At 40.1% G+C, this 15,604-nt stretch overlaps 1 protein-coding gene across 4 annotated transcripts in view; it reads left to right on the forward strand.

Annotated features, from left to right (window-relative positions):
- The window catches only part of galnt16 (UDP-N-acetyl-alpha-D-galactosamine:polypeptide N-acetylgalactosaminyltransferase 16), a 43,740-nt gene extending 28,635 nt beyond the window's left edge, over positions 1 to 15,105 (forward strand). For all 4 annotated transcript variants that reach the window (XM_042436786.1, XM_042436787.1, XM_042436789.1 and 1 more), the window contains 10 exons: positions 963 to 1,084; positions 5,854 to 5,941; positions 6,348 to 6,432; positions 7,556 to 7,659; positions 8,706 to 8,832; positions 9,851 to 9,943; positions 10,461 to 10,544; positions 11,257 to 11,383; positions 12,379 to 12,495; positions 14,949 to 15,105. In XM_042436786.1, coding sequence (XP_042292720.1) covers positions 963 to 1,084; positions 5,854 to 5,941; positions 6,348 to 6,432; positions 7,556 to 7,659; positions 8,706 to 8,832; positions 9,851 to 9,943; positions 10,461 to 10,544; positions 11,257 to 11,383; positions 12,379 to 12,495; positions 14,949 to 15,092 — 1,091 coding nt within the window. In that variant the 3' untranslated portion in view covers positions 15,093 to 15,105. The remainder of the gene's footprint in view (positions 1 to 962; positions 1,085 to 5,853; positions 5,942 to 6,347; positions 6,433 to 7,555; positions 7,660 to 8,705; positions 8,833 to 9,850; positions 9,944 to 10,460; positions 10,545 to 11,256; positions 11,384 to 12,378; positions 12,496 to 14,948) is intronic.
- Positions 15,106 to 15,604: the final 499 nt, after the last annotated feature.

Below are 15,604 nucleotides of genomic sequence, written 5' to 3' on the forward strand. Positions count from 1 at the left end.
ATTTGTTTATCATAATCAACTTGTTTTTATTACTAGTATTATACTATTTTTTATATATCTTAAGGATTTTATTGGTTTTTTTATATGTACATTTTGCTCCTTGTATCTCCTGTGTTATTGATTTCTGTTGTTTCTCTTGTAAAGCACTTTGAGGTGCATTTCATGACATGCTATATAAATATGTTAATTATTATTATTATTATTATTATTATTATTATTATTATTATTATTATTATTATTATTATTATTATTATTATTATATTTTATTTTTTCGTAGTTTCTTTGTAGTTATCTATTATGATGTTGGATGTCTATGTTAAACATAGCCAAAGGTGCAAAACTTGAGGTGAACATATGTAAAAATGTTCCCTGAAAGTCAAAAGCCAGGGCTTCAGTCTGCTCTTAATGCTTCATTTTCAATGTTACTTCTACTTCCCCATCGAACTGACATCAGATTGTTCGTACATGCTCACAAACAGCCGTCGTCTGTTCCGTAGCCTTTGCTGCCAGGGTTGTTCAGAAGTTGTCCACTTGCATATTTTGGATTGGATTTCAGCTCAAAAATGTTTGGATGTATTGGAAAAGTTTATATTTTGAGTAAAGGATGAGCCACTTGAGGTCTCCTGAGGGGCAACACAGTAGGAGGGGGCCTTTAAGAGATCAGAGCTAAAACAGCCTGTTTCAGACAGAGGCTGAACTGCATAAGATACTGTCAGTATAAGATAAATAAGGAGTTTTTTGAACTGTAAATAGAGTCCCAGAATAAAAATATAGACCTGGAAATGTGCATGATATGACCCCTTTAAATCAGTGAAGTACCTCTTTAATATTGACCAATAAAATGCTTTAGTTTAATGTCAACATTTCCTTTTCAACATAAGTTGGTAAAGCAGTATCAAAATGTTATCAAATTGTGGACTGGTTTCAGAGTTAAATGTCATTTCTCCTGTGCTTCCGTTCAGGTCTAATCCGATCTCGAGTGCGAGGAGCCAACACAGCCTCGGCCTCTATCTTGACCTTCTTGGACAGCCACTGCGAGGTTAACACCGATTGGCTGCAACCAATGATCCAGCGAGTCAAGGAGGTACAGACTCACATGCTCACAGTCTGCCGTCATTCACACTCTCCAATTAGACACTTAATACATGCAGCTCTCTCTCACACACACACAGTCTCGTACATTCACAGCACAAGCATGTATTTCGGAGGTGGAACACTTGCTTCATTTTTGGCTGTGATGTAATGCTTCAGGGGATTTTGCTCCTTTTCAGGGTAGATTTTATTGGCTGTGATGCAATACTCTGGCACTGCATGTTGTTAAATAAACACTCAATTTGTTCAGCTGAGATTTAAGTCATTGAATAGCAGATGTCACACTCCACTTTGCCACTGCTGGAAAGAGTATGGTGCCATTTTCGCAACCAATCTGTTTTCCACTTGATTCCTGAGTGTTTTACTACATTAGCTGGTCTGTTTTGTGTTGCTGCAGTGGTTTGTGTTGTGCATGGTGGCAGCATTTACCATCCCTCCAGGCTGCATGCTGGGCTGTTTACTGATCAAAGCTGTCTTTTTTTTTTAATGCAGTGGGAAGATTCCTACAAATTAAATTATGCAGCCCACCAGGGATACTACTATCACATCCACACATGAAGGTTTTGCAATTTCACAACAGGATGAAATGCAAAACCAGCCACCCTTCATTAGGGGGATATTTTGCTCTGTCATTTTTAATTTCACTGGCATTTCCATGTGAACCTTCGGGGGCATTTTGGCTGTGAGCCCTCACTGTTTCTGCTTCACACTGCTTTTGTGTATTAATTTCACAAAGTCATACAGGCGAAGCGCACACAGCATATAAATACACATATTCAGAGACATGGAGCATCTGCAGCGATGAACATGTGCACCTACTGAGACATGTCTGGTTTGATATAAAGCGATGTAGCTGTGAAAGAGACGTGCATCACTCACTAATGAGTAGCTAATAAGCTGTTTGCTGGATGTCTCCTCCCTCTCTTGACTTTACTAACCTGTGACTCGGCTCCAACCAGCACAGCTGCTTCCCAAATCCCCTGCCATCCCCCATCACAGGCAACCATCCCCACTGCCTCTGCAGCAGGAGCTGTTTGATTCCACATTTTTTCTCAGTAATCACTTCTCCTCTCATGTGTGCTGCCGCTAAAGTCTGACACTCAAGACAGAGCTTCTTCCAGCGTGCCTCATTTCTTCGTCCTCTGCCTTTTTACCGTCTGGTTTTAAGGAAGCGCTGCAGCAGCCTTGATACACTATTTATTCATAAGACTCTATTACAAAAACAACTTTATTCACAGACATTGAGCTTTCTTATCAGCTCTTTCTCCTCCTCTTCCTCTTTCGCAGCTCCACATGCCTGTCAACTCACAAAGAATACAAGACACAATGCTGCTGTTTAATGAAAGGAAAAGTGTTTATTTACACCATTAAAGAGTAAGCATTTGCCTCATTGAAGGACAAAAGTGTGCTGTTTCTCTAGAAAGTACACTGGACAATAACCTAAACTAAACATCCCCTCAGAACGTCTGTATGCAATAAAAGTCATATTCAAATTCAGGAGTCTCTGCTCTGCTAATGTTTTATTCAGAGGACTCTACACATTGCCAGTGTATCCACATTGTGTTTGTGTTTGCGTACACTCACCCTTGGCTCTGGGCAGCTGTGACTCATCCAGCTTGCATTACAATCTTTTAGTGTGGCATTCATGAGAGTGTCGGGTTGAGTGATAATTCACCAGCTCCTCAGTCCGGCTGCACCCGGTCGGTGATTCATTCATCTTCCCGGGACCACACTCTTGTGTTCATAAAGGCCACTGAGAGCATGAATACTGATTAAGGATCACTGTCCAGTGTTTTCTTTAATGCAACATAGTGACACTCGTCATTTTTTAAGGGGGAAAGTGCTTTAATTTAATAGCAATTAAGTGACAATTACAAATACTGCAGGATCAGAGATTTAAGTTCTGTTAAAGATACATCATATCAGGTTATAAGCACTCTCTCCTGCTTGGTCAATGTCTGAATTTAGGTGATGTTTAATACCTCTTTAGTGACTTAAAATTGAATCATTTTTTCAGACAATGGTGAGAGATTATACACTCAACAAAGAGCTGATAATTTGGCAGGATGGGCCGTATGTTGCCCCTCTCCCTACTTTTTCCCGTCTCTTCTCATGATCACCATCTAATACAGTGTTTCATAACCTCTTTGGTTTGCGACCTTTGAAATCAAAGCTATGTATACTTGTGGCCACTCATGCCCACTTGCCAGTTATGACTTGCTTAACCTCATTTTATTTGAATAGACCCTGCAGGAGTAAAATTATCCAGTATTTCACAAGAAGAAAAAAAAACAAATGAAAGAGGGAAGCGTGAAAAAATAAACAAAACTTTTTGAAATGTTTGTTTTTCTGCTTTCCAATCCTTTTGCAACCTTTCAGATTAATCTTGTGGTGGCCCTGAGACCCAAATTGGCAGCTACTGGTCTAATCCATCACAAACGCATTGCACAAATTGCGATTTTAGTTTGCAGAACTGAATCACAACTGAAGCAGAAACAATGTCTTTGGGTAAATTAAATCTAAATGGATCAAGACTGTTTTTTAAATTAGCTCCACATTAGAGACAATCCAATGAAAAAAGCTAAGTGAGTTTTAACTGTAGTCAGACAAGCCTGTAGCTATTTATACATGCTAGCTAGCAGGATAATGACTTGCAGTGCATAACTGTAACATTTTTTATTTACTGTATTGTTTGATAAGATCTTATTTTAATCATTCGAGATAAGTTGCACTTATCTCAGATTTTACTTGATCTTCCAATAATATATCATTTCCCATCATACCCAGTGCCGGACTGAACAGCTTGTTAGGTTTGCTTTTTCATGACTGTTCCAATTTTCTCAGTGTCTGTTCAGTATGTGGTAGTTTTGTGTTGATAATTGCCCATTTTGTGCTGTTTTTAGTTTGGTGGCTTCTATTTTTGATTTCAGCTGTATTTCCCAAAGTGTATTTGAATCTCCTGTGTTGGGTTGACAAAGGTGAAGGCCTGTGTTTGTCTCTCAAAACATCTTGTGCAGTACAATATTTCTGCCTGCTGCATCTGTAATATTGTAGTGAGAGATATTTTAGTGTACAATAAACAATTAAATATCTCCACACAGTGAATGAGTACCGAGCATGTACAGTAGAGAACATGATTCAAGGCAGGAAAACAGAAGTCTGGCTCTTGACCTTTAGCCCAAGCTGGACACTGTGTCCTCTGTTGGTCTCTTACTCAGAGACTAATGAGACATTACAGTGCGATGAAGCAAAGGAACGGAGATCATTACACGTCAAATGACATTTGGAAATTGTGAAATTCAGTGTGCAAAAAACACATTTCCAATTATGGAGGGTAAAGCGTTTTATTCTATACGGCTCAGTTTTCAGTTTCCTTTTTTTTTCTGTCCTGTAAATATTTTCATGATGCCCTTTTCCAGAGCGATGCACTGTACTGTGCAGTACAGATTAAGCCTATTCTTTTATCAGCAATATTAAAAGCAGCCAGATGTAAGAGACAAAATTACAGCACCCTGACACAGTAATAAATTCAGGCACAGAAAGAGAGAACAAAAGAAAGATAGGGGGTAGAGATACCGAGAGATCATGAGCGACATCCATTTTAGGAGTGCAGCCTCTTCAAGCATTCCCAAATCACAGAGGCTCATTAAAAGCCTGATAAATGTCTATTGCTTAAAGCTGTCGAGAGCATCACTTTTCAAATTGCTCTCTGGCAGAGTGGCATTTCACACTTACTCTTCCCCCGCACGCTTTAGTGCAATGAACACGAAGTTCACGACGGGTTCAGTCTCTGAGCAAAAAGAGAGGGACGATGGCTCTAATTGGAAACAGCCATTTGGATTGTCCCGATGTTAGGCTGTCTGACTACACGAACACACACGCAAACACACACACACACACACACTATGGGCAAACAACAGTGTTGGCACAGACACACATTCACAGACAGACTCACACACATATCAACACAAACACGACACAAGCAATCAAAAGCTCTCCACTCTGTCGTGTTTACTTTTAGGTTCATGTTACTTCTCCAGCAAGAAGTGGTTTCATGGTTCAGAGTTCATTTTCACGAATTCATGTCCACTGTGAACTGTGCACATTCAGCTTATCCTCTACACAATATAAGCAGAAAATGATTGGTACATTTATTTATACTCTTTATTTATATCATTAAGAATTTTTATTAAGATTTAACACAGAACACAAGATATTGCAAGGTGAAAACACGAAAACCACTAAAAAAGTCAAAGGTTACAGTCATTTTAAGCATATTTGTGAAGCGTACTCACCAGTTTGCCAGAAAGAGGGAGGGGTGCTTTATTTAATTTTAAAGTAATAATCATCTCCCCTTATCAAAACCATAAGATCCAAACAGTTTAGTCACACACTCCACCGGGAGACAAATTCATCGATTTTTACTCCTTCAGACTATTTCCCTTCTCCGTGCTCTTTGGTAGAAGGTGAAGCTGTGCCAGAAATTCTTACTGCATGAAATCTGTTATTAAACAAGCTGTAATGCGATCCAGTGGTAATTATTTAGAAACATAAGGCTATTGAAGTGATCTTAAGTGATCCGCTGAATCACCTCTATGATTTAAATGTTGTGGATTGTAATATACAGAAGATACATAAAAAACACTGACTTGTGACGTCCATCCTTGCAGAGCTGTTACAATAAAACACAGCATATAAATATGTCACATCGTTTCTAAGAGCTGTCTCAGTGTGTCTGTCTGTCCTTCTCCTCCCGTGCAGGATCATACGCGAGTGGTGAGCCCCATCATTGACGTCATCAGCCTGGATAACTTTGCCTACTTGGCTGCATCCGCCGACTTGAGAGGAGGTCAGGACACAACACACAAATCATATACACACAGCTGCGTCAAGGAAAACCCCTCTTTCATAAAAGTTCGTTATGGCACCGTGATCTCTGCCAGACCATTCCAAAACCCATGACAGCCAGTCCAAAGTCAATGGAAATAAAGTTCTTGAAGATACAAAGTTTTCATTCAACAGCAGTGGATTTTTAAAAAAGGGTTTCTACTATGACTTGTTGCTATGATTGGTATGAATATTAGGTCAATTTATGAGGTGAGATCATGCAATTTTCAGCCAAAATCAGTGGGAAACGCTTATCTGTGTTCTTGGCTACTGTAGGACTGTTGTCTGACCAAGTGATAGTAAATTTGACTGCTGGATCTGACTTTCTGTCTTTCTCGTGCTCTCTCTCTCTCTCTCTCTCTCATCAGGATTTGACTGGAGTCTCCACTTCAAATGGGAACAGATTCCCATCGAGCAGAAAATGGCGAGGAGTGATCCCACGCAGGCAATCAGGTACATCGCTCAGTATCCAGTATAGTCATCTGGGTTATAGATATACATTAATATTTCAAAATATAATGTAGATAATGGAGACAAAAACCTTTTGTACATGCATATACTATAATAAACAGACATTCCTCTGCTCAGTGAACTATAAAAAGGTCAAATTATGCTCAGACCAAGTTAGTTATTCTTAATAAGTCTGATGAAATTCTGTATTTTCTTGTTGTCAACAAACATGAAAAGTTCAAACCGACAATATGGTTGTTCATCTCTCAATGTTTTTTGACTTCTCTACCCTGTCTGTGGCATTCAGGCCCAAACCCATTCATTCATACTGAAGAGATGCAGTAAATCTTTAAAAACTGACTACAAATATATAGTTTCATTTTTACAGCTGGGCACTGTAGTTGTTAGGAAATGTTACTCAAACAAAAGTAAATTGTGGATTTGTTAGGGTTCTGTTTTCAGTTGTGGATTAATGCTCCAGTGAGTATATCTGACAGCAAGACAATGTATGTGGCATCAACTCAAACTAAACTACGGTGCCCATGTTTGTTGTAATGAAGGAACACGTCACCCAGTGCAACAGTGTGGTTTATTGGTGTGGATGGTCTACAGCTCAGAGGAATAACTGGCTACACAGAAAATGCTTGTTAGTTGGTATTTTTACTGGTTTTTGTTCACAAAAAGAAAATAATTTAAATAATATAAAACTTTTTTGTGCCTGTCTTGTATTTTCTGTCGTGTGGGAACACTAGGGATACCTAATGGTTTTCTTTGCTTTGCCCCTTTCACATCTCACTATTGCAAATAAAGATGGAAAGCTTATAAGAGTCCAAGCTTAACTACTTACTTGGGTTTGTTGTTTTCCCATAGAAACCATTACAACTCAAACAACTTGAAGTAAATTCAAGTATGACAAGCTCTATAGAATTATGTCATTTTCAGGCTTAAAAAAGCTTTCCAAATATGATTTGATGCACCAGGAATGTATGGTGATAAAATCCAAACATTATTTTGGAGATTGAAGTCATTGTTGGTTAGTTTCTCCCTTTAGGCTGTAAGTCTTTCCAAATAAAAATGAGTTAAGTGCAGAAAATATAAATGACTCCTTTCACTCCCCGTTCTGCAGGACTCCAGTCATCGCTGGTGGGATCTTTGTCATGGACAAGAGCTGGTTCAACCATTTGGGCCAGTATGACACCCACATGGACATCTGGGGAGGGGAAAACTTTGGTGAGCTCACTGATGGTTTCTCAACTTTTACTGGAATCAAAACATTACTTTTTATTAATCATCCTGTACAAACATCCTACTCATAAGATAAAACAAAACCAAGCTTGATCTGCTTGTAAAGTTCAGACAAGGACTGTAAATATTCCTGGTTCTAGTGTGCCTGGCAGTTAAAAGTATTAAGAGTATATAAAGGGTATTAAATTTTGATATGAGAACTTCCCTGGAGGTGGCAAGAAGAGGAGTAGAAGGAAAGATTACACACTAACTTTACAAAATAGAAAGCATACTAACTTGGAATATTGTGTAAAATCCCTATTTTTAGTAGTTGTCTTACAGTGTTCCTTTGTTCACTATGATGAATATTACTTTATTTGCAAAAATGTTTCTTAGGAATAAAGAAATTAAAGCTTATTTTCCCATTAACTACCAAGCAATAAAACTGTCAATTTTAATGTCCTAATTTTATGTATTTTGTTATGTTGCGGCATGCCTCTTGGCTCACGGCTCTGGACCACTGCAGATGCTTTTGGATGCTGCAGAGGTCCAACAGCCCACGCTCCGAAATGCCAAATGTGTCCTTGGAATTTGTGGGGCAGCAGAGTGATAAATTATCCGCTACAACAGATTTCATACTGCTGATTTACAGCTTATAGCCATCTGGTGCATAAAAAAAAATGTGTCAGGTGAACGTGGCCAGACAGATATTAAGATAGACGGATGAAAGGATGGATGGAAGGATGGATGGATAGATAAACAGATGGATGTATGGACAGACTGATGGACATTGCATTGACTTCCATTCATTGTGGACAGCCTAACCCAAACCCTAACCTTAATATAACCTCAATTCATGCCTCACCCCTAACCGTAACCAGGACCTCAGAAATTATGTTTTGCCTCATTAGGACCAGGCTTCAGTCCCCATGAGGATTTACTGGTCCCAACAGGGTCGGTGTTTATACCAGAAAAGGTCCCCATGAGGTAACAAAAACACATGCGCACACACACACAACCTCTTGTCTCATTTTGTGTCTGTCGTCCTGCAGAGCTTTCTTTCCGAGTGTGGATGTGCGGAGGAAGCCTGGAGATTCTTCCCTGCAGCCGTGTGGGTCACGTGTTTAGGAAACGGCACCCGTACGACTTCCCAGAAGGCAACGCTCTCACCTACATTAAGTGAGTCGGTTGGTCTGTTACAAACCTGTTATGCTGTCAGCTGTACAGTGTTATAACTCTGCAAAAACAAATGACCAACTGCTGAGAAGTGTTCTGCCTCATGATTCAGTACAGTTCAGCTTTTAAATCCAGTGTGAAGTTAAGTGCTTCACAGGCAAACGTTTGGTGACCTGAGTGGCAGTGAGATATGTATGCATGACATCATTACCCAGACAACATGTAATGTGAAAATAATAATCCATCAGATCTTTCTCTTAATATCCAGGATGGACTGAGATGCTAACAAAGATCTAGTTTTCTCTGGATAGACAAGAGTAGAGCCAGTCCTCATGGAAACGATATGATTCTGCACAAAAACTGAAAGATAAATAAATAATTTTATAGGCAATTTTTAATCACCCTGAATTTTGCACAATCTCTGCTGCATTTCCCCTCATCTGGCCCTCAGCAACAATATGCTGATTGTAAACTTAAGTAGGTCATCAGTAAGTGAGGTAATCAGTCTGTTATCACCACTTTTTAGTATTCAGCACCACATACAATCTGTGCAAGGTCACACAGATACTGAAGTCTATCTGTATTTCTTTTTAATTTAGTAAGTAACCACAATAAGATACAGAGCAAATAAGGTTTATTTTCATTATTTGGCCGGTCAGCAAAGACATTGCCGATATAAAGATGATCCCTGTTGGGAAAAAAAAGGTTGGAAATCCCTGGACTGGAAGTTTTATGCTGTTAGGAAGTTTTTTATTTCACTCTTAAGTTTTAGTGTTTTCTATCATCTTGTGAACACAGAACAGATTGTTATGAAACAGGCCCAAACTGTTTCATCTTCCTGTTTGTCTTCACTTATTGCAAATACAAGATGCAAGATGAACCTACTGATGGAGATGGAGATGTTTTTCCACTGTGGATCTGGTGTCTGAAGGCCCCCCGTGTGTTATTAAAGTTGACTGCAGGAATGCCAGCAGCCAGTCATTACTGTGTCTGAGCAGGTGTTGTGTTTGTGTCCACGCAGGAACACCCGACGGGCTGCTGAGGTGTGGATGGACGAGTATAAACAGTACTACTACTCTGCAAGGCCGTCAGCCCAGGGCAAGGCCTTCGGCAGGTTTGTCCATTATACTGTCACTCTCTTCTATCAAATTACAGCACAGACAGCAGCACAGATACAGGTTTGGTTATGTTTCATACAGGATAGAGCCTCAAGTATTTTGTCTCTTGTGATAAGAGTAGAAGTAGTAAGCAGGATTTCTTGAATTCAATATTTTATATTCTTATGTGCCCTATTTTAAGACGATTTGTATCCATGCTAACACCTTTTAATAAAACTAGAAAAACACAAGGGAGCACTCTCAACAAAAAGCCTTCTCTGGTATTAGGAGAAAGGAGTTATTGTAGTTGAACACTATTCATAAGATCCCCATTAGTTGAGTCTGTAGGTGAGTTCTCTTCATCAACAAGCTGCTGACTGTGGTCCTCTGGGCTTCGTTGGACTGATTTCTAGTTTTTTACATCTAAAACTTTCCCTCTCTACTGTGTTTAACTTGCTCTCCTCCTCATGCCATCCTTTCCTTTTCCTTTCCCTCTTCTCTGTCTCTGCATCCTTGTATGTTTTCTTCATGCAGCATCGCAGACCGTCTGACGCTGCGGCGGAAGTTGAACTGCAAACCTTTCCGTTGGTATATGGAGAACGTCTATCCTGAGCTGAGGTACGATTCACACAAGCTTATTGTAAAGAGGCACGAAGTTTAAATACATACGCAGGCTATTCAGGAGTTGCTGGATGATTTGACTGACGCGTTGCTATTATGCAACTCTTAATATTTATTTTGTTGTGTATGTTATGTAACACCAAAGAGAGCCAAAGTTGTCTTCCAACATTAAAAACCAACAAATGGAAAGTAATGTTCACACATGTTTATTTTGATTAATTATCTAAGGAGACCGAGAGGCTGAAGTGATTTTCATCCTCCATTTCATTTCAAACGAAAATAGAATAATTTAGAGAAGGAAACTCCTGTGATGATTAATGCAGCTGGAATTAATCTCTTTTTTCCCCTGGCATGTAAATCCAGAGTAATCTTACAACCCCCCAGGGTGTCATGACCCCCAAATTCAGAACCACTGATGTAAATATATGTGATGTGTATGGGAAGCTCAGTGTTCATCCCACTATCTTTTTTCTCAAGCGAAGCCTCCGCCTCTCTGGCTGCATCTGCCCCGAAGCATGCCTCCAAATAACTGTGGTTTCTCCGATTGTAATTGTATATTTTTATAAGTACATGTTGTATTAGGGCGGATTACTTAGTGGTGCGATTCAATTACTCAACAGGGCACCCAGTCAATTCAGTCCATCTGTTCTTTATTGTTGTAACAAGACCATTCACCGGCCTCACTCCTCTCTGTCAACGGTTCCCTCAGGATCCCGGAGCAGGAAGCAGTGTCCAGTGTGCTGAAACAGGGTGGTTTGTGTCTGGAGACCCGTGGGACAGACGGCCTGGGCCTGGCAGAGTGCAGGGGTATCGGAGGCAACAGGCCGCAGTCGCAGGTCAGGACACGGCCACAAGGGGGAGACAATGGGGGGGAGGGTCGCACACTCAAAGTCAGATTTATTGCCAGAAAATATAATTAATATGCAGGATTTGACCCGATGACAGAATATAAAGTCATATCAGGAATGAATGTGCTGATATGAATATACAGAAACAGGGTCAGTGCGCGACCTCAGATTCTGTGTAAATGGTCCGCGCGATAGTTAAAAGAGTTGGTTGTTTAAACGTTTACAAACCGTAATGACTGTATGACTTAAGGGACTCGTTAAAAGATTAGTTGCTCAGCTTAAAAGTTTTAACTAGCTTAATTTAGTTTAATACTTTACTAGAAAATATGACATTTTCATCAACATATTTCAACTTGAGGTCTTCCAGTCTTCTCAGTCTGTGGTCTAAATGAAAGTTTGGCTGTGTTGCCGGGTTACAGAGCCGATAAACACGTCATTAATCACCACACAAGGAAGTAGATGCCAAACCATAGTTTTGAAAACATTGCAGTAGTCACTTTTCATAACAGTTATCATTAGGTGTTTGTAGCCCGAAAACGTATAAATAAAGGCAAAAAAATTACGAAAATATGTCTCTATGTCAACAAGGAAACAGGTTTTTAGAAAACAAACTCAAGACCAACTTGGCTAAATCGCTTACTTTCCAAGATGTAATCCCAACCAAGTTCCCTGAAGAAGTAGAGTTTTACGGGTTTATGATTTATAGTTGTAGAAATGTGTAATAAATGTCCTGTACACAGCTGTAACAGTCAGAGTTACAAGCACAGAGCAGGAAACCAGAGTCTATACCAGACATGTTAGAATGCGTGACTTCTTCATTGTGGAATTGTTTTCAATGACATCCACATTATTTACATGATAATGACTGAATGAATCTTTTTTTTCCTGCAACACATCTTTTCCTTGATTTTAAAAAATTCTTTCGAACTTTTCGCTGAGACGACGGCTGTCACCATAGTTACCAGTATTTCTGTATTTCGCAGAGATGGGAACTGATTGAGCCGCTGATCCGACAGCAGGATCTCTGCCTGGCCATTATGAGCTTCACATCGGGGTCAAAGGTCAAGATGGAGCCCTGCAATACAAAAGAGGCCAGACAGGTAAGATTATGAACATGTTTTAAGTTCCACAATACATTTAAAGTGGTTAGAATTGATGTTTTTCATATTACCACTGTATGAAATGAGTGTGGCTCGTAGTGATGAACCTACAAAGGATTATCAGGATATCAGCGACTCTGCAGCTTCCTTCAGCTTTATAGAGTTTCAGCTCATTCTTAAGCTGTCTGGATGCAACTTTACTGTTCTGGTTCACTCTCAGCGCCCTCATGGTGTCATTTTTGGCTGCAGCAGGTGGAGAAAAAGCTCTAAAAGCCCTAACAAAGTTAACATAAAAACAAGCAGGAATGTGTTCTAATCTTCTGCTGTCTGTCATTTTATGAGAAGACCTCATTTTTTCCAAACGGTTATCTCATTTTGGAATCAAGCTGTTCATTTGTCCTTGATGTGCCACTCACAGTGTCGAACTCAGACATGAAAGATTCAGAGATAAGAGGCGGTTCCAGGGCAGGTTTTAAGCAGCGTGTTGATGACGCCAGGAGGCTGAGACAGTCTGAGCGGCCATATTGCACTGAGTTGATTTTATACGTGCAGTAGAACAAGCGCTCCCTTAACCTCAGACCCCACCCTGTTGCTTCCTCGTTCTCCCCTTTTGTGAATGTTAAACACTCACATCCCATGTGGACCTGCGCTGACTGCATGGTTGATTTATGGCATCGAAGAGGGAGTTATTAACTCAAACCATGTGTATGAGTGTGCGGGACACTGGCCAGGCCATCCTCTCATCTCTCTGCAGGCCCATCACAATCCTTTGAGAGTTCTTTGGGAACCTGCCCATCAGAAAGTAACCAGTTCTGCTGTGGGAGACGTTTGGCTTCTCTGTTCTGAGCGCTCAATCCACCAAAGAGGAAAAAATTACTTGTCATTTTGACTTTATCTGAATGAAATATTTACCTAAATGTTTAACTCTTTGCACCTTTTTTAAAATGCAAGTATGTAGACATATTTCAACAAAAGCTGAGTTTAAAATGATGTTGACATAAGTGTGGTATCGGGCTGCTCCATCGCCAGTATAACAGAGGTGTTTCCCTGACCACTGCTGCAAAAAAAAAGAAAAGTTTTGCAACATTTTATTTTCTTACATTAACTTTTTATTGTATTATTCATTTTTTTGAAAATAAACTCTTGATTCAACTCTAAAAGAATTTCATTAGTTTGGGGTTCTCTGGAGAGATTAGGTCCAATGCGGGTCTAAATGCTGTTTCGGAGGCTTGTCCAACAACAATAAACATAATGAAATACTCCAAAATTCTTTGGCACGAACTCATATTTCAAAACTCAGAAAACTGGCTCAAAACTGTTGCCTGTCAGCAGCTTTATTACGAGTATATCAGTGTCTTTATCTGCCTACAAAAACCATCATATCTATTTAATCACACATCACATCACCTTGTGGTTCATGTTGCATCAACACTTATTGTACTAATCATTGTTTATACTCTGAAATTGCCTCTCCTTCTCCTCCTCCAGTAATCCTACATGTTTACAGTATGTGACACACACATAATAACACTTTACATAAGTTAAAAGGATCATACACACACACGCGCGCACTCTGCGTCCTCCAGGATTTGAAGATTAACCCCTCGTTCACCTCCACACTTTAATAAGCCTCCATATGGCTCCTGAGATCTGCATTTGGTGCTGTCATGCTGAGCTGTTGCTATTTAATCAGCGAACCATTTATATCTGATGATTTATAGACGGCCTGTTTATGGGGAACACACCTTCTCGCTCTCTTTGCTTTCGGTCTCGAGGTTCTTGACGCACTTGCTCTGACACTTTTACACACAGAGACTAGACTCCGAAGAATCTCAGTGGAAAAGAATATTAGATTTACGAGGATTCAACAAAATCAAACCTACTTGATACTCAGTGGAAAAATATGTCACTTCAAAAACTCATAATATGATGTGTTGGTTAGCAAGAACTGAACCTATGCTGTTGAATATCTCTCTTCAGTATTGCAATTGAGATAAAAATTAAATGCAGCAGCTTTTTCACCCCTATGTTTTTTTTCCAGCGAGGGTTATAATATACTCTTGTAGTCTTTTGATGACAAAGCCACTCCCCAGAGCTGGAGCCTACAGTCTAATATACATCATTGCATTGTTACTGAACTCAGTAACAAATGTGACAGGATATTTTAGCAGCTAAAACAAATTGTTTCTTTTCTTGTGGGATGGTATGTGCTGTGCAATGCAGCTGGCTGTACTCTGATTTTTCCACTGTGAGTGCAGCAAGTCAATCATTCATGTGATTACAGTAATCCAGGTCTGATTCAGTCCATTATTCACCACTAACACAAACCTCCTGTGCTGATACACATCATTTATGAGTATTTATAATACAAACCAGAGAATGTGCAAGGACGTCTGTTTCTATAAAACTATCTGAGAGAGATTAATTGATATTTTTCCATCTTTTTCCTGCAGAAATGGAAGCCTAAAGGCACCGCTCTGCAGCACATGGTCAGCGGCCTCTGCCTGGACAGTCAGACCCCCACAGGCCCTCCAGTCATCACACAGTGTCGCCCCCAGGTGGCCAGCCAGTCCTGGGAGCCACAGGTGATCATCTGAGCCATGGCGGGCAGGGGGGTGGGGGGGAGGGAGGGAGGGGAGGGGACCCGGCCTGCAGAAGGACTCAGAGCATCACATCTGCACACTGCCTGTCGCCTTGCAGAGGGATGAAAGGAGTGAGGCTGAGAACTGGTCTTTTGTGATGTCAACTTCAAGCTCCTGCTCATTGTGTTTTGGTGAGAAGAGCGTCGCTAAAAACATTTTTAGGCCTTGCTGAGCAAAACTTCAGAGGTCTGTTGTGTACAGTGCTTCATTCTTCAAGGATGCTGCAGTTCTTCTACGTAATCTAAGCTTTTCACTGAAAACTGTTGCACATCTCACTTTTTATTTTCTTTATCTTTCCTGGTCAACAGTTTGCTTAAAATTGGAATAGTGATGATTGCCTCGAAACAAATGAGTGCATATTGTACTGTAGCAAATGTGTTGAGGTGCACCTGATCTACTCTGAATGAAAGTCACCGCTTGTCTTGTTGCCTGGTCATAGGTGGAGGCATGTCTGATGACTGTGTGGA

Source organism: Thunnus maccoyii, chromosome 16 (genome assembly GCF_910596095.1).
Source record: "Thunnus maccoyii chromosome 16, fThuMac1.1, whole genome shotgun sequence".
NCBI lineage: Eukaryota > Metazoa > Chordata > Actinopteri > Scombriformes > Scombridae > Thunnus > Thunnus maccoyii.